This window comes from Chrysoperla carnea, chromosome X (assembly GCF_905475395.1).
Source record: "Chrysoperla carnea chromosome X, inChrCarn1.1, whole genome shotgun sequence".
NCBI lineage: Eukaryota > Metazoa > Arthropoda > Insecta > Neuroptera > Chrysopidae > Chrysoperla > Chrysoperla carnea.
In genome coordinates, this window is record NC_058342.1 from 31,135,518 (window position 1) to 31,156,278 (window position 20,761).

Below are 20,761 nucleotides of genomic sequence, written 5' to 3' on the forward strand. Positions count from 1 at the left end.
AACGAAAGCTTGAATTTGTTATTTAAGTAAAGAACCTAAATAAAGTTATGTAAAAAGGATACTGGCGTTTAATTTAATTTGTAAAAATTTCATCAAAATTGGTTCAGTAGTTTAGAATGTAAATGTGAAACTGTGATGTGTAAACAAACGCACATTTACCAAGATATTTTTATATCTTGGTCAGGGCGTCATATATTTTGTAAACATATCCTTTCTAGAAATGTACTGTATCGATCATGAGCGAGATCATTCTCTGATTCGCATTTGGTCGATTTTCGGGTGCTGTGCCGTGCCCATCACCTTTTTTAGAGGGCTGGATCCGCGCTTGGTAACAGTGTCAGTGTGTGATGTTTAGTATGTGAAGTGTAAAATAATTTGAAAGAAATCGTTTTTGAATGAGTTCATGGTAAACAGTTTTTAGATATTTAAATAAAAATAAATCATGTAGGTAATCAGAGCTAGAAAATTGCTGTTCCATGGTAATGGTTCACTTATTTTCATTAACAATTTCACTTGTAATTAGAATTACCAAATCAACTTAAGTCAACTTACTATAACTAAGTTAAGTATACTACTGTTCTACTCCGAGTACACTTATTATCTATTATTAATAATTAATTACTATTCTTCTTTTTTTATTTATTTTTTTTGATAATTACTATTATTTTATTTGGTTTAATGCAAATTCTCTGTTTCTAATCTTATCTATTTTAGAAATAACCTCAAATTTGTATAATCAAAATTTCGCTATAAACTTCATAGGAATCGAAACTTGTTCGTCTCTTTCTTGCAAAGCAGAATTTTATATGTAATCTTTATGGCGATACTCAACACTGACGTCACTTTAACAGTATCTTCCTCTTTCTTTAATTAGGAGTTTTAAACTTCACTTTTCTGTTCACCTGATAAGTGTTTGAAATTAGTCAACATCCCACAATTCCCAATTTAAAAAAAAATTAAAAACTGTATGATTTTTTTTGGTGTATCTGCGACATATTTATATTTTATCATAGTGCAAAATGACTGATAGATTCTTCGTCTCTATTTACCCACGATTTTCGCTATGCATCCATGTTGCAAAACTCTATCCATACTCATCAAAATTTTGGGAGTCTCCTTCCCTTGATTGGGGATAGTAGATCGAGTCTTGATCCAAAACAGCAGATAACGCATACTTAAGACTGGTGTATCCCGACAATTTTCCCGTATGCCTCACGGGTCTATTTAAATTCTATAAAATTGAGTCAAAAATGATGATTTGAAGAAAAGGCGATAATTGTCTAGAAGAGAGTCTATAGTCCAAAATAGGGCAGAATTTTTTCCCCATTTAGTGGCAAGATTTTATGTGATATGTGAATATAGGACAATTTTTTACACACACACTGTTTTAAAAATACAGCGAGAGGTATATGGTATATTTTTAGACAAGAAATATTAAATACCATAGAGTAAAGAGTACAAATAGATTTTCGAATTTCATTAAAGTTAAAAAATCAATTTTTGGTTTATCATCAGTATAATTTTGAGTTTATCACTGAACTTTAAGTAGTAGCATAACACGGAATACATGCGCGCGCAACGCACATAATATATTTTACAAATATAGTTCAAAAACTACTCGACGGATTGTCAAGTAATTTTCTTATTTTGTAGATAATGTTATCCGGTTTTATTTAAATAAAAAATATGTGACCATATCATAGAACATTTAGTTATTATTTTCACTAGAATGAAAAAATTAATTGAAAAATTACACACTTGTCTTAATATTCGACCGTCATTTTTAATTTATTAAATGGCATGTTTTTCTTTTGATTAGAGGTGTCTATAATTGACACCAAAATCACTTAAATCGGTGCAACCGTTTTGAGTCTATAAATTTTTTAAATTATGCAGCCGCCATTTTAGATAAAGTCCGCCATCTTGAATTCCTGTGGATGAAATTTTCATTTCCTCGGATGAAATCATCCATGTTGGTCTCTAGTATCACTGGGTAAAGCGGCTCGCTTTCTGTATAAAATGCAGTTTCATTTTGCTAAGACCTATGACTAAATCTATAGTTACTTGTAGTTCTATGATTCAAATAGAAGTATATGATATAAACGATATGATTATGTAGATGTCTATGTGCTGGTGTACAGTTATGGCATATCGTGCACTTGGTCGTGGTGGAGTGGAAATCATCGTGAATGGTGAATCGTGTTCGTGTAGATGAACATTAGTTTGGTAAACAACTGAATTGACAACAGTAACAGTACTAGAACTGATAGTTAAGGAGTAACTACTAGAAGTTTTTAGCAGCGATAAGTAATGTCTCGTGCGTGGTGCCATAAAAACAACTCATTGTTTGAACATTTATAAATTTTAATGTCAAAACAAATTCAATTAAAAACAAGTGTAGTTTTATTTATTTTTTTTTAAACAAAATAAAAATAATGACAAGTGATCAATTTTTTTTTGAATTAAAACGATACCTGTAAAAGAAAACAAAATAAATGTTTGAATATGGCTGATGATAAATTCATATGTCAAAAATTGTATATATTTGTGTTGTTTATCAATTTTTTTGGACTTGGGGTACCATTACATTCAAATTTTCATTCGAAACAATGCACTCATCAGTATCCAAAAGCGCATGAGGTAACCAAATTAAACAAATTCAAATAAATTATTATATTCTTATGTTAATTTTTTTTTTTACTTTTATTCAATACCGGTTTCTTTATTTTGAATATCAGATTGCAGTTGTTATTTAAGAATTTTTTATTTTTTTTGGAAAGATTCAGTGGCGGATTCGGATTTAAGCAGTCAAAAAAGGAGCTATATTAACCCTTAATCATCCCCTTGTTGACTTTATTAAATTTGAACTCTTTTTACATTTCATGTATCTTCAAAACTAAGGATAATTGTAGTTTTCAGTTAATTCAGCTTGTTTTTTTGACGACAGGTCGAAAGTATAATGTCAATTTTTACCCTGGAAATAGGAATTGCTCTTTATTTTTTTATTAAATCCGCCACTGGAAAGATTTCTTCATGTGGTTATAAATTAAATTATTGAATGGAATTTTTTTACATATCATTATGCACAACTTTTGTGTAACACTTTTGTTATAATATTCGTAATAATATTGTCAAACAACTTATGAAATTTGCGGGATACATTTTTTTTTAAATGTCATCCTAGTGTATAGGTTGTTCTCTAGAGACCTGAATGACAGTTGCCGTATTGAAAAAATATTGATGAAGTGATCCCGATAAATGATCTTCAAGAATTTTTAATGCGAATTTAAGGATTTTTAAATTTTATTCCGAAAGAGAAATCTTACCATTGTACGCACCGACGAAATGGTACAGTTTCCATGGTTCGGCACCTCAAACGAAAGGTCGTGAGATCAAAATCCATATCAAATTTAAGGGTTTTTAATACGAAAATATGTCATAATGTCCGTAATTCATTTATAAGTTCTATAAATTTCTATTAGATGGCGAATAAATCAATTAATATCTGATTAAGCCTCTAGAACCACCCTAAAACATTCTTTGCTATTTAGCTTGTACTAATAACTGGGAATTGCAACCTCGCCAACTGGTGATAACATTACGTACTAATTAAAACAGGAACTCCTTTTCAGTAGTTCCAATTTAGACCAACAGGTGTTAATACTTGTACTTACCATTTTTAACAGCCAACAAAAATATTCAAATTCAAGTGAATAAACTCCACTGCCAACTGGCGATAATAATTCGTACTAATTAAAACAGGAACTCGTTTTCAGTAGTTCTAATTTAGACCACCAGGTGTTAATACTTGTACTTACCATTTTTAACAACCAACAAAAGTATTCAAATTCAAGTGAATAAACTCCACTGCCAACTGGCGATAATAATTCGTACTAATTAAAACAGGAACTCGTTTTCAGTAGTTCTAATTTAGACCACCAGGTGTTAATACTTGTACTTATCATTTTTAAAAGCCAATAAAAATATTCAAATTCAAATTAGAAATGTATCTGTTTTTATTGATATGTCAAATTAACAGATGGAGTAAGCATTTCTACAAAAAGAATCAGAATAATTTTGAAAACAAAAAACCAGTTGAAACGTCAAGATAGGTCAAGACTCACTAAATTAAGTATTTTATAAAATAAGATTTGTTGAAGTGTGTGTGTTATAAGATAGATATGGAGCGCAACTTTTTAAACACAGTGTAGTGTAGTGAAAAAGAAATTTGAAGACAATAGAGAATAGAATAGAGGAACAAATATCGTTTTTGTAATTAGACTTCCGACATATGATATTGTTTTCTTCTTTAGAAGTTAATTAACATTTCTATAAACAAAAGCATCTTAACAAATTTAATTGGTTCCTAGTTATACCCTCTGTAAACAAATTCAATATTTTATATACATATAGGCTTAAGGATGTATGAGCACGGTAGTGGGGGCACAAATTTAAAAAATATATACTTTCAATTTTGGTGATAAATTATATTATAACTTGAAGATATAAGACGAAAAGTAAGAATACAATTTTTCGATATCTGGCTTAATTTTCAAAATATCGAAAATTAAAAATTTTGTTTAATTATTCAGCTTTCGATATTTCAAAAACCAAGGCACATATCGAAAAATTTTATTCTTATTTTTCGTCTACATTCATGAAGTTAAAACAAAATTCATCATCAAAATTGAAAATAAGATAAAAATAATTTCAACCCTAAATCTACCCTGCTCTCACATCCCTTATATGGACGGTGATACTTAGTTTTTTTCTTTTCTAATTCATTGCTAATATGTTTACTTTCTATTAAAAAGTTTTTTTTTTAATTTGTTTTCATTCATTCCAAATGAAAATTATCAAAAACTTCCAAAATATGTCGTTTTTTGAGATTCCTCCATAAGAACCAATGTATTTTATATCGATTTTCAATGACTTTTTTCTTAAAAATTTGCACGGATATCTAAACTAAAACTTAAACCACAAATTCTTTGAGTAAAAGTCTGCCTATAAAAAATTTTGAGCCTTTAAATCAAACATTGCTGTCATACTCATACATGGAAAAGTGAGTTTAGTTTTTGAACACACTGTAATATTTTTTAACGTAAAGGAAATGATTTTCCTTTGAATATTTGAAAAATTCAAACAGGATTTACTTTCATCGGAAACAGAAAAAAGAATTATTGTAACCACAATTTGACCATCATTCTCTAAAGGTTTGGTTACACGGTCCATTAATTCAAGAACGCAACACATGCAAAAATAATTGGCTTTGGGTTTGAGATCGGTTCATTATGTGTACAACAACAAGAAACTCGTGAGTAGGAGAACTCCGCCACTCAAGTTATATTTTCCCCTCATTTAATGTTTCTTATTGTTAGATGATTTTTATTGAAGCGGGATTTTTGTCTTTTCAAATTTTTCGATATGAGTCATAGACCATCAGTTAGTTCAGTGTAGACAGCTGGGTAAAATATATCCATAGATAATAAGTATTTATATTTATTATAATCAGATGTCTATGAATATATCTGTCAAACTTATTTGTGTTATTTCGTATAGTGATACCCATATTATGCCATAAAATTGGATGCCCGCGTTTTTGACAGTTTAAAAAAGGTTTAAAATTTAATTTAAGTTTTTGGCAAGAAAGCGTGTGTATTTTTCCGAAATAAATTTTTGATGGCTTTTTATTAGCAAAATCAACATTTACTTTTTCAAAAATAGTGGAATACCCTATTCACCTATGTTGCTCATTTACGAACTCAACCTTACTTTTTACGTCCTAAGCAAATTTCAACTTGATATCTCTTTTCTTTTTTGAGTTATCGTGTTGACAGACGGACAGACAACCGACAACGAACTAATTAAGTGATTTCATGAACACCTGTATCAAAATTTTGTTGGTAGCACTACTTTTTTCAAACGTTACAAACTTGGGACTAAACTTAGTATACCTTGATATATTTCATATACATGGTATAATCAGCTTGAAAATGAGTCGTGAATCATGGAATTTGATAAAGGAATAAGAAAGATTAGGATAGGATAAAAACAAACTTGCTGGAGTATTTTCTTGACAATCTGAAATTTTTCACCTGCTAGTTGAACGCTCATGAGAACTCCATCATATTGGAAAGCTTTTCATCAATTTTATGCAATTATTTTCATTGTACACGAACGCAAAAGATGAGATTAGATGTAATAAAGATGGGCGGCTATTATTTTAAATAATTAAAAAATAAATAAAAGTTTATGAAGTTTATATTTGATTGTGAATCATGACATTTGTGTGAAAGTATACATTTGAAGTTGAGTTCGTGAATATTAAATTAAAATATACACATTTACCTCTACCTCTACGTATTGGATCGGATCGTATTGGAGGTATATTGGTGTGTGTATGTGACCTTTGAGAATAAAAGGTGCTACTCACATCACTATTCAGTATTCACTATCATTACAATCTGGTCGCTGGCGTCTGGTAGCTTATGGTTGGTGCTTTAAAACAGACTGAAAATTTAATCATATTTAAAAAACAAGTGAAAACAAACAATTGACTGAGTTAATTGTTGAAATACTATGTATAGACAGTGTTGTTTACTCTGTTCCATTACACATACATACATGTCACACACACATAACTGATATAATTCTACAATTTGCGCATAATATGCACTCTCACGGGTAAACAGTGATGTTTACGAAAAAATGTTTCAAATAAAAGTTGTTTATTTTTCTATAGAGAACATTTTTTGCATTTAAACTTTTGTTCTATCTCTAACGGTATAGAAGATGGATCCTACGGACCCAAGACCCAATTGACCTTTGTTGATCATTTACGAACTCGACCTCACTTTTTATGTCCTCAGCACGCTATAAAAAGTAAGTAATCGTGATGACAGACGGACAGACGACAGACAGACAGACAACCGGAAATGGACTAATTAGGTAATTTTATGAGAACCTATACCAAAATTTTTGTTATAGCATCAATATTTTTAAGCGTTACCAACTTGGGACTAAACTTAATATACCTTGGTATATTTAATATACATGGTATAAAAAGTTGGGACTAAACTTAGTATACCTTGGTATATTTCATATACATGGTATAAAAAATCGCCTGGTTTTTCAACGCGATAAATAATTAAGGATGTGTGAGCATGGTTACAAGATAATTTTACAAGATAATTAATAGGTGGCAAGACACTGAAATTAGAAACAATTCAGCAAAAAAAGTAGTCAAAGTTACCTCAAACCATACACTTGGGTCAACGTGTCACCAGTTGCCAGAATGCAGTAACATTATATTTTATAATAATAATTTTAAGCAGCTGATTGTAAGTTAAGTACAATTCACAACTTACAGTTTGCTTCAATTATTTTTACTTATATTTTCCCCAAAAATATAAACTTATGCTCTGTATCGAGGGTTAATTGGGAAGAATGAAGTGATAAGCACTGATAATTTAGAGTATTAATTTAAGAAGGCAAATATTTGTTTTATTCTTTAAAGAATTAAATATTAAAGCTACTTTAACTCTTTACTTTATGAATAAATTGTAATATTAGTTTGAAAAAGACATACTTCTGATTTAGTAGTCAACCCAATATGTACATTACATTACCTTCATTTGGCTTGGTCAAGATATTTATTATGACATAACATAAAATTTCCTTGTTCTTACTTTAAATTATCTTTATTAAGTTTAACTTCTTCTGATAACTCACAACTCAAACATAAACTTTGGACAAAAAAATATAAATTGACAGATTGTAAATAATTTTCAAAATTCATGGCAAATTGAATCGATTAAAAAATTTTAGTTTCCTAGGTAACACATCGTCGGGTTTTAGGGTTTGTTTTAAATTGTTGCACAGTTAAACTCCCAATCAGCAATCAAATTATAACGTGCGATAAGAAAAATAGATCCAATAATTGGAGACATTTAACAAATGGGAAATATAAGCTTAGTAATGTAGTTGAACTGCTCTTCAGTTTTTTTTTTTATAAAATGAATAAAAACAATAAAAAGTATTTAATATCATATAATTATAATTATTAGTAATCATTATTTTTAATTCACTAATTATGTACTTTATTCACTAACTTAGCATTAGCTGAAACTTAGTTACTAATTTACGCCATCCCTATCCTGTTTCTCATGAGAAGCCTACTATGATAGACAAAAATGACAGCCTTAAAAAAGAGCCTTTAGGAATGTCCTTGAACTTGAGAAACTTTGTATTGAAAAGAAAAACGCGGCATTTCAGTTTTCCTGCGAGTCATACATAAATAAAGTTTCCATCGAATTTGAATTCAGCTAGTGACCCAATTGACCTATGTTGCTCATTTGCGAACTCGACCTCACTTTTTACGTCCTGAGTACGCTGTAAAAATTTCGGCTTGATATCTTTTTTCGTTTTTCAATTGTCGTGCCCACAGACGGACGGACAACCGGAATACCAAAATTTTGTTCGTAGCATCAATATTTTTAAGCGTTACAAACTTGGAACTAAACTTAATATACCTTGCATATTACATATATGCATGGTATAATAATGAAAGCACTGATATTCTACACTTTCTATACAGGGTATTTCAACAATTAACTCAGTCAATTGTTTGTTTTCACTTGTTTCTTTTAAAGTGGTTAAGGGTCATATAACTGGACATGGAATTAAATTCCGGTAAATAAAACTTTCATACAAAAGTTGAAAATTAGATTGCATGATTGTATGCATTTGTTACAATTGTATAATTAGTGGCTGTCTGGCTGACTGGCTATAATTAATAAGCTAAGTATAATGATTAGCTTCAATTATTTCATAACATTCTTGGCATTCTTTGTAAACACCAATTCAAAATTATATAAAAATTAATAATTAAATGTGTGTCCATTTCAAATTCATGATCACAATGTCAATACACTCAACAGTCAACTATTTTTTCCGATTACCCTTTTTACCGTCAATCAGTCATCCAACACAATACTAAAATCTAAAGAACTGTCCCGAATCTACGTTTCCTATTTTAACCGGGACAAGAACTTGATAATGTTGTCCCTTCTCTCCAGCAATCAATTTTAGACTTAGGGTTGAAAATATTTGTGCTCTATTTTCAACTTTGATGATGAATTTGTGTCCACACTACCGTTCTTATACAGCCTTAATTAATCAGACGCAAGGGGGCGTCCATTAATTACGTGAGGTATTTAGGGGGGGGCGGATCGAGCTGAAACTTACTAAATCTCACAAACAATTGACTGAGCTAATTGTTTAAATACTATGTATAGACAGTGTTGTTTACACTGTCACATTACACATACATATAAATGATATTCTCATATAATACATACCATACAATTTGCGCCCTCACGGGTAAACAGTGATGTTTACGAAAAAATGTTTCAAACAAAAGTTGTTTATTTTTTTGTAAGGTACATTTTTTACATTTAAACTTTTTTTCTAGCTCTAACGGTTTTTACAAAATTACGGTTTACAAGATCCAATTGACCTATGTTGCTCATTTACAAAATTTCAACTTGATATCTCTTTTCGTTTTTGAGTTATCGTGATGACAGACGGACAGACAGATGACAGGTAGTCGGACAACCAGAAATGGACCAATTAGGTGATTTTATGACCACATATATACCAAAATTTTGTTCGTATCATCAATATTTCTGAGCGTTACAAACTTGGGACTAAAATTAGTATACCTTGATAATATATTACATATATACATGGTATAAATATAAAAGTCCAATTGATTAGTTTTTTTTTTTTTTTTTTTTAGTTGAATGAATGAGTCAATTACGCGTGTAATATTAGAAAAAATCGATTAAATTGCATTTTATAATAAAATTAAAATTGCAGGTTGCAGGGTTACAAAGCTAACAACACATCGTTTATGATTAAATTGGTTTTTCCAATTATTCATTATTGCTTTTTCCAATTATTTTTCGTGACTTTTTTTTGAAATGGTCCAAAGTCGTACGTCTATGTGTGACGTGTGAATGCACTTTCTAAATAAATAAAAACCGTTAACAAATAATTACAAAAATGAACAAATCAATCATGTTTGATTTTTAACAATAAAATACTTTGAAGATCGACCATATGGCACCGACATCAACACCATACGTTCGTTATTAAGGATGTATGAGCACGGTAGTGGGGGCACAAATTTAAAAAATATATATTTTCAATTTTGATGATAAATTTATATTATTACTTGACGATATAAGACGAAAAGTAAGAATAAAATTTTCGATATCTGGCGTAATTGTCAAAATATCGAAAATTGAACATTTTGTTTAATTATTCAGCTTTCGATATTTCGAAAATTAAGACACATATCGAAAAATTTTATTCTTATTTTTCGTCTACATTCATGAAGTTATAACAAAACTCATCATCAGTTGAAAATATCAGATTTACATTCGTTTATTTCGCCAGCTTATTAAGGACGTTCTACAGTCCTACTTAACTAGCTTGAATTAATTTCAAGGGAGTGCCTTTTGGGGGTATCGACTTCCCAGTTTATTCCTTTTTTTTTTTAGGTCAAAGTACGAAATTTTCTAGTAGGTTTTAAAACTTTGCGTGTCTGTATAGTCATACCAAATTGAATTTCAGTGTTGAAAATTTACATGAGTTACAGTTACGTAGGCGTCTTTTGGAAGTATCAACTTCCAAGCCCTGCAGCCGTCTTCGTACCCATTTTATGTACCTATGTAAAAAGCATTTACTGAAAGAAAATGTGACCTTAGTGATGGAATACTGCGCTCATGAATTTTTCGAAACCATAAATTTAAAATAAATACGTGATTAAAAAAGTAAATGAGCATTAGCTGGTGCGAATATATTTGGGAGGCATAGGCGTTACGAATTATGATTCATGTCAGCTACGAATTAAAAATATCAATTATTATTTTAATACCACGGATCATTTGTTTTTACAGGGTGTACACCCACGCGTACAAAGATATACACTGAAAAAAAAAATTCTTAATACCAACCGATGTGAAATCGTCTCAACCTCATCGCGAGATCATATCTGCCCACTTATTAATATTATAACAAAATACTTATGTGATTGATACAACCACATGAGCAGGTAAAAAAAAGTAAAAGGTTTTTACCTGCTAACAGGTTTATTTTAAAAAAAATTAGATATTTACAAGTCGGATTTGAACCAGCGACTATTGATGGATTACTATTGATTTTAGTGTCCTTGTTACAACAATCTTCGTGAAGTTGGCTCAATCACATATGGACTAGACATGATAGATATGCAATCATAATAACCAAATCCTCTATTTAAATTAAACGCAAAGAAATTTTCTTTTAATTCATCGATTCGCTTTATTTACACGATTATATTATATTCCAACTAAGTACAATTTTTTTTTTCTATCAATAAAATGCATGACTTTAAACTAAAATCAATCTCTTTCATAGTAGTAATGATTTTGTTTATATAACTTCAGTGATTTTGTATCAATGAATTTATATTTTAAATTCAATCCTATTCTATTGTAAATACAAATATTTAGCTGTACTTGTTCCAATCATTAGGAAATTGTTTGAAAGTGAATGAAACGGCCAATTTCGGGATGAGGTTGTCATTATTTTAACTTTTTTTTTTCAGTGTACGATTCTATAATTGTTGGTACACTTTGTAAATATGTTGATAAGTGATATTGGTGAGCATCGATGGTATACTCAATGTCACAAAAAATGCTCGTTTTAAAACATTCTAAGTGTTACTATTATAACATAACATATGATGCGTACGCTTAGAATGTTTTAACTGTGGCACTTTTTCTGACAGTGAGTGTACATGGAACATGGATCATATTGTAGTGTGGTGTAATGTCCTGGTAATCAGTAATCAGTAATGTGTAATGAATTTGTAATTAGATACCAACTGAAATAACAATTACATATTGTTACATTAACATTATTGTAACATGAGAACTTTTACTTAGAAAGCTACAACTATAGCTACCTAGACATATCACTTGATACTGACTGATACCCACACCTAACAGATGCGGTACGTACTTGGGTACATAGGCCCATGTGGGTCTTACACGAGCTCATACAATACGAGTACACCATAAGAGTATAAAATAGAAGAAACGGCTACCATTACTGTCAATATTTAAAAAAAAGTATACGGATTTCAACCCCTCCTGTGGTTGCGTCCAGTCATAAATGCTTTTCACGAAAACATTACACTGAACAAAAAATAAAATAATGACAACCTCATCACGAAGTTGGCGATTTTATATTGAAATAAAGTAAAAATACTTTCAAACAATTTCCTAATGATTGGAACAAGTACAGCTAAATATTTGTTACAAAAGAATGGGATTGCATTTAAAATTTGAATTCATTGATACAAAATCACTGAAGTTAAATAAACAAAATTATTACTTCTATGAAAGAGATTGATTTACGTTTAAAGTCATGCATTTTATTGATGGAAAATAAAGTTGTACTTATTGTGTGCTGTTTATAAATTTGATAATATGGATATCGCTCTTCAATCATCATACTCTAACTATATAGTCGTCTCTGTTCATCAAATGATGGATCTTCGATGAACTCATAATTAAATTAAAATTTTGTTTTGATATCATCGACAACCTTATATTTTTATGGTATTTTTATAAACTAAAAGATTGTCTAAATATTTTAGATAGTTTTTTATCACACTCTCTAGATTTTTGGATATAGAAATATCCAATTGAAAAGGATAAAAAAAAAAATTCATCATTTTTTCATGAATTTTTGTAATTTTATGGAAATTTTATTAATCAAAAAATGTTTTCATAAAGTTTTATTGAAATCCCTAGTATTATTCAATCCTTGCATATCTTCTGAAACAAGTTGTTCGGTAAAAAGAATGCTAACAATTTTTTAAACGACTTTATTTAAATTAGAAAGAAAAAAGCCGTTAGGTACTGCTTTTCTTTTGGAAGAAATTTCCCATTGAGCGAATAAAATGGAATAAAAACAAATTGATTAAAACAATATAATTGAAATTGTTTTGTGTTATAAATAAACAATTTAAAAATTTTAATTGATTCAGCAAACTTATATTTAAATTTATTACATTTAAATCGTACTCGTAGACTCGCCAGTGGCAGCGCAGCGCTTTAATTATTACAATTTTTTTACATCAAAGGTCATTCATCATATTCTGTTTAGTATAGCCAGCTAATTCTAAATTCTACGATAATGGCGCTACATCTTAAGTACAAAATATATTCAATAGAGAATATACCTGAATTTTTTTTGCATTTCTTAATAAAATATGAAAAGAGATATCAAAAAGTGAAAATAAAATTAAAATCGGCTAAGAAATAGACCGAGAGTGATGTAAATTCTGTTTTCTGTACTCTAGGGAATTTAATGACGTCATGAATCACCGCCATTTTTGTACTGCAAGCACTGCCGTTTTAGAGGTATGGTACTCTCAGTGTTTTGGTCACGTGATCAAATTCAAATAGCGCCAGTTTTATAATATTTCACGTTAATTATGAATATAAATAAATATTGTATTCCACTATTTTTGAAAAAGTACTTCAAAATGTTGATTTTGCTAATAAAAAGCCACTAAAAATTTATTTCGGAAAAATACACACGCTTTCTTGCCAAAAACTGAAATTAAATTTTAAACCTTTTTTAAACTGTCAAAAACGCGGGCATCCAATTTGATGACGTAATATCGGTATCACTATACGAAATAACACAAATAAGTTTGACAGATATATTCATAGACATCTGATTATAATAAATATAAATACTTATTATCTATGTATATATTATACCCAGCTGTCTACACTAAACTAACTGATGGTCTATGGCTCATACCGATATGACATCACAGCAGGACTTACCCGCGTTTTAGGTCACGTGATATACAGTTTAAAAATTACGATTTTTAATTTTAATATTTTAAAAGAAAAAAGTACTTTTATGACTCGAAATCAGAATTTTTAATAATATTTTTACATAAATTTTAACTTTTTTCAAATTTCATGATTTATTTTTGATTAACGATAATACCTTATTATAAAATGTTAAATAAAATTGTTTTTTTTAATAAAAATTTTAGACATTAACATTTTAACTTAATAAAAATTCATATATTTTTATTAGAATGTAAAAAAAATTTAACTTTTTTAACTAATCTTGAATATATCATAAATATTCATCAAATATTTAATTATAACAATATTCAAACAATAATTTATTTCGTTGAACAGAGAACTTTTTATAAAAAATTACTTTCGTTTGACAATGGTTTCAAAAAAACGGAGTAACAGTATACTGGACTGCGTTCCATTTTAACCTGAAACGAGAATAGGTGACTAAAAAGGAACGGCTTCGCAGTATACTGAATAAATATCATATCCTACAGTAGTCTCAGTGTATATCGGAACATGTTATAAATAGTTTGTAGCGACTGAGCTATATAACAGATTCACAGATATGTGTATCTGTGTAAACACATCATTAACTGCTCCTCAACCTTGCTTTTAACTAAAAAGACCTTACAAAAATTAAAACAAGATCTTTTAATAAAAATTCAGGCACGTAGTTACAGAGACTCAAATAAGGGCCCGCCTACACCCCTTCTTTATCGCCCACTTTTCCCGCTGTTCTTCTAAGTTTCATTATCCAAAGATATTGTACGGAAGTTTTCAGGGATTAAGGTAGCTTTTTTCTTGTAGATCGCGCCAAAAGTGTGCTACGTTTTAAAATAAGCCAAAAATATTGAGCGCTGTTGAACGCTACTAACACAGTTTAGTCCCATGCTCGTAACGCTTAGAAATATTGAAGTGTTGATAAAATGGACCTAATTAGTCCATTTCCGTTTGTCCGGACGTCATCGCGATAACTCAAAAACGAAAAATGATACTGAGTTGTAATTTTTTTAGATAGATTGGACTCCTCGTGTAAACCGTAAACGTGTTATGAAAAATTAAACAACTTTTGTTTGAAACATTTTCTCAAAAACTATACAAGAGTTGAAAATTTGTAGGTAGCTTCAAAAGTCAATTTTAAGTTCATATTGAACTCCTCCGATAATATTAAGGGGATTAAAAAGAAATAGCTACTCTCACTACCGCCTCCCCCCGCTCAGTACACTCATGGCTACGTGCCTGAAAAATTATACGCTTCGAATTCCTTGTTTTTATTCTTAATTAAATTAATATTAAAATTATTATTTTTATTTAAAATTTCTGTTTTTATATTTTATTTTGACCGTGAAATTGTCATCAGGAAATTAAATTTGTTTGTATTAAAAAATTTATTTTTATTTGAAGGTGGTGCATGGTGCATACATTGACCCTCCGCATGTCATTCGAAAGAGAAGTATTGATCAGCCACTACGAATTCTACTGTGGTATGACGATAGTGTTTATAGGTAAATTTTTTTTATTTTTTTTTAGGTTTAGGCATTAAATATTTAAGCGAATTTTCTGAAACAAGTGAAATTTAAAAAATTTAAAAAACCCCCGACAAATTTTTCGGCTACGGAACCCTAAACTTGCATTTGAATCATATCTAAGAACACTCTCCATTAAATTGCCCTTTTCGTTAAAGCCTTTTCCAAACTGAGCCGATTTGGAATATCATCGACAGTTTTTAGTTTTTTCGGCTACGGAACCCGATGCAATGAGTGTTAGATTTCCCATGATAATGAGAGATAGATTTCCCATGCAATGAGTGTTAGAAAGAGCCTGTTTGCATGTTCGTATTGCTACTATTGTGCTGCTACTGTAACAAACAGACATATAATAGTATCTTTCTTATACACATTGCTTAATGTATATGTACTGTCTCGCACTTATTGATGTACTATGGGAAATAATTTAAAGAAAAAATTGTATATCGATATGAAATTGATTCAGAAAATTCACTATTAATAAATCGGTTAAAAAAAAAGATCAATTCGATGAATGTTATGTGATAATCAATTAATTGTAATTCGATTTTGTTACAGATTAGATAATGAGCGATTTGCCTTAATTAATGTAAGTTTGATAAATACAAAATTACTTAATCAAAACAATTTTTTAATTTTGGATTTATTATTTCAGAGTACAATTCTACCGAAAGCTGTAAGCTTTTGGGAAAAAGCACTGATGGTGCGAAAATCTGAAAATGTGATTAGATTAAATAGGAAATGTGATCACCCTCAAGTATTTGTTAGGAAATATTTAACGCATTGTATCGACTCATGTCGAGCAAAAACCATGTGCGGCGAAGTCGAAGTACCGGAAGCGCATTTAGATGTATGTCGTGTATGTAACGCAACCGGACAAAATTGTCGTGAAGATCCAAATTCCGTGGCAGGACCTGGTATTGACAATGCTGATTTTTTATTTTATGTCTCAGCCATGCAAACTACGCGATGTAACAAAGGTTTAACTGTTGCATATGCTGCGCATTGCCAACAAGAAATTGCATTAGATCGTCCAATTGCTGGTTATGCAAACTTTTGTCCAGAAAGTATCAACACAAAACCTCAAGAACTTGAAACCTTATTATCGACAGTGAAACATGAAATATTACATGCGTTAGGATTCTCTGCCAGTTTATACGGATTTTACCGAGATTCAGAAGGACGGCCATTAACTACACGGAAACAAGACACGGGCCGACCTCCACTCAACGAAACACTTCAAATGCATCAATGGAGCGATAAAGTAATTAAAACCGTTGAACGGAAAGCATGGCTAGTACGTGGTGGCTCCATGAAACGCACTGTACACATGGTGGTCACACCCCGTGTGGTTAAAGAAGTTCGAAATTATTTTCATTGTGATAAGTTAGAAGGTGCTGAGCTAGAAGATCAAGGTGGTGACGGCACGGCTCTCACGCATTGGGAGAAACGAGTTTTTGAAAATGAAGCGATGACTGGAACACACACTCAAAATCCAGTGATATCAAGGATATCTTTGGCATTGATGGAAGACACGGGATGGTACAAAGCCAATTATTGGATGGCTGAATCGATGTCCTGGGGACGTGGTCTTGGCTGTGATTTTGTTATGAAAAGCTGCAAAGAATGGATGGCTATTAAATCGGCTAAGTAAGTCTAGAGTGGATAATTTAAATTGCTTCATCCTAAAATCAAATGGTGCATGGATGCATTTAGGCGAAATATCTTCGGCGATTTTTGGTGGAGATCCACTTAAGCAGAAGCGCTCTGAGGTTTTTTCCGCCCCTAAATCCACCTGCGGCTCCAAAATAATTTTCACTTCATTCCACGTTTTTTTAGTCCTTTTAAACCTACTTGGGATCTCACAGGGGAACCGTTTGATCAACAATTTGTTTTTAAGCGGCCCTCTAGGCTCCCTCAATAGCAAATGCGACACTGTCTACAAGAAAATGGTTTGAATAACCAGTTGCTAGTATTTTTAAGAGAAATATATTTTTATTAAGTTTTCTTCTATCTCGAACCATTTTCGAAACACGACTTAGAGACAAGACTCGAGCATTAATGAAAAATTAAGAGTATTTAAGTCGATGATATTTCGCTTTTATGGGATGTGGAGGGTGAGACTAACATGAATCTAATAATGTCACTGTACAGAACTAATTTTTAGTGGTAAAAGAACAGTTGGGCTCATTGACATACCTACTGTTCTTCTATCATGATTCTAAAAATTGTTGGGAAGTTGGGGCGCTTTTTAACAAGTACAGCTTAAATTTAATTACTAATCCAAAATTAATATTACTAATTTTTAAGCGAAACAAATGATGGTACTCAGATTACTCGGTAAGTTTACGCACGCTATTCAATTTTTTTTAAAATGTATCCAAGAAAATAATTTGATTTTGTAATTTTTGTAGAGGACGCTCCATTCATCCATTTTGTAATAAAGTGAAAAGAGATCCATTACAAACGGAATGCACTGAGGATCGAACTTCAGTTGCCTTGTGCAATTTAGCCGAACATGATCAAGAATTACCAGCGATATATCAGGTATAATCAAAATAGTCGCTCAGAGCTCTGGGAAATCACTCTGGATTCCAATTATAATTTGTGGATTGATTTTCTTTCAGAATTTTGATTATATACAACATGTGGAAAGTGGACAGGAATCTTTTTATGGAGGTTCTGTGTCGTTAGCCGATTACTGTCCATATATTCAAGAGTTTACATGGCGGTCTAAAAACATCACCATACGAGGATCACAATGTCAATACGAAGACAATACCCCACGTAAGTCAAATAAACCCCCAGGTCCAGGTCCTCATCTTCTTTGTCACTGTCCAGCTCTTTCCATTCGGAATAGGAATCACTTGAGTCAACTTTACTTTGACGACTCATTAAAAATTTAAAATGGTGTAATCCGACCAAAGAGGTTATATAACATAGAGGCTTAAAAGCATAGAAAACGCAATAAGTGAATTGATCGTTAAAAAAAAGACCGAAAAGAGGGTCTTCTCTCTTTGTCTCGCAGCCTGATAAAGCGCGAATACTAATATTTTGTATAAACACGTGCGTGTCTGTGTATTTCATAGAGGTAATATGAGACAGACCAAGACAGGTACGCGTACTTTTTTAGGTCTCTCTCTATGGCGATTAATCGTTTAGATGGCCACATTACGGTTCTATGTTATTACTTCTATGAATTCGACCAAGTACAATCTTCTTGGATCCTAAAATTTGAAGCCAACCATCTTGAAAGAAGTCAATTACAAATGATTATATTTCAGATTTGGATAAAAATTTCGCATTGGAATCGTATGGTGAAAAATCGTTATGTTTCGATCATACAAATCAAATGTGGGAGGAGCGTTCGTGTGGTCAAGTACGTCAATGGCGTCATTGGGGTTCTGGATGTTATCGATACAATTGCGACGGTGGTCGATTAAATATAATTGTGGGAAATTACTCGTACACATGCTACTATCCAGGTCAAGAGATCACAATACGGATTGTACGAGACGAATGGTTACATAAAGGTGCAATATTATGTCCACGTTGTCAAGAATTGTGCGGTACTGAATTATATAAGATTGGTAAACAGTGTAAAGGATCAGAAGAGGCACCCCCCGCCACACAATATCCAAGAGATGAGCTTAAATGTAATGGCTGTGTCAAATCTACAATTGTTTCATTTTGTTATTACGTTATTTTATTGATAATTATTAATCAAGGTTTTTACATTCCAAGTTGACCCAAATGTTTGAAAGCAACGTAACGTATACATTCCAAAGCAACCATTCTTGCTTGCTTTGATAATAATAATAACACAATGCAGCTACAACAACCCTTTTATTTTTTTATTTGAATCAATCAACAGTACGCAAGTACCAAGTGGCAAGTACAGGCAGGATTGTTTGAGGCGATGTGCATGCGCGTACGATATATTAATTACAGCCACTCTGAATTTAGATTGCTATCACAGAGCAAATCGAGTCTAACGAATCTTCTCACAAAACTCAGAGTCACAGTCAGTCTTAAGGAGTTATATCCAGTTGCGAGCGCAAAAAAACCGAGCGTTATTTCTTAGCTTTTTATGGGAAGACCTGGTAAAAATATCTAAGAAAATTGTGAAAAAATTCGAATCCGATCGGCCGAGCCGTTTTGGAGAAATCTTGCTCATCGACTGTTTCGAGAAAAACGCGTTTAAAGGTTCAAAAGTTGTTTACATTCGTTTATCTTCGTGAATATTTATTGGATCCACTTGAAATTCAAACTGGATATAACCCCTTAAAGAAAGGGACCCTAATAGACGACGTTAAGAAATGTTATTTTAAGTAGATGAAGCTATGGGATACTGTCAAGGCTAGACGCCACATGTAAAGTCCACACCTTCTCCGTCGGAATTCTTTCCAGGATGATGAGTTCAGGGTTTCGGATCCAAGCATTCTAAAGCAGGTGCAAATAAAATCAATGGAGATCTCATCGTCTTCCATACACGTTCTACAAGTGAAATCATCAGAGATCCCCATGTTATGAAAGTTGTAATTCAATTGACAGTATCTTGTCAAGAGTCCCACAATCCTTTTTAACGGTGCTCTAGTCAGATTCAGCCGAGTCCCACAGTTGAATAACCAAGCTTGGGGTTATATACAGTTTGGCCTGTCGCATGTCCTGCGCAAAATCCCAATAATAACGGTAATGGCTAGTAATAAGGCTCTTAAGTAGGATGGCAATCTTTGTTTAAATATTCCAATAATTTGTTTTTTGTCAAATTGTGGCCACGCATCGCCTCTATTAAAGCTAGTTATTTCTGAATGATGAATTTTAGGTCTTTTAGAAACCTTGTTTCAAATTTGTTATGACAATATTCTTGAATGTTTAGTCTGCCTAAAAGTTTTTTGTTTTAATGTATAATTATGGTAAAGCTTTAGAAAATCGAAAAAAAATACTTTTCGAATTTTGTATTTAATTTTTTTTTTTATATTTTAGGTCAGTTATCAAAAAGTAAAAAAATGTTTTTTGATTTTAGGCTTATAGATTTAATTTTAATGATAAGATTTTAATCTCCATCAAGCAGCAGTGTAAACACGAATTGTGCCATTTCGTATTTATAAAAAGCAGGACCGTTTTAAGGTGTATTGCGGACACGAACTCGTGGACATAGAGTAGTAATCGTTCCCTTGAGAGTTATTCGTTCCACTGACGAGAATTATTCGTACTAACTTAAACTTAGTTCCAATTTAGACTACTAGATGGTAAGACTTGTACTTATCATTTATCAGATAGCTGAAAGTT

The 20,761-nt window shown here is 31.3% G+C and overlaps 1 protein-coding gene across 2 annotated transcripts; it reads left to right on the forward strand.

Moving 5' to 3' along the window:
* The first annotated feature begins 2,425 nt into the window (after positions 1-2,425).
* LOC123302129 (leishmanolysin-like peptidase) lies at positions 2,426-19,416 on the forward strand. 2 transcript variants are annotated; one of them, XM_044884926.1, is made up of 8 exons: positions 2,426-2,640; positions 15,348-15,448; positions 16,028-16,058; positions 16,125-17,119; positions 17,780-17,809; positions 17,884-18,016; positions 18,097-18,256; positions 18,754-19,416. In XM_044884926.1, exons 1-8 carry the CDS (start codon positions 2,506-2,508, stop codon positions 19,215-19,217), a joined length of 2,049 nt encoding a protein of 682 aa, XP_044740861.1. In that variant the 5' UTR covers positions 2,426-2,505; the 3' UTR covers positions 19,218-19,416. The 2 variants fall into 2 exon arrangements, with proteins under 2 accessions (XP_044740861.1, XP_044740862.1); XM_044884927.1 differs by lacking the exon at positions 17,780-17,809.
* Positions 19,417-20,761: the final 1,345 nt, after the last annotated feature.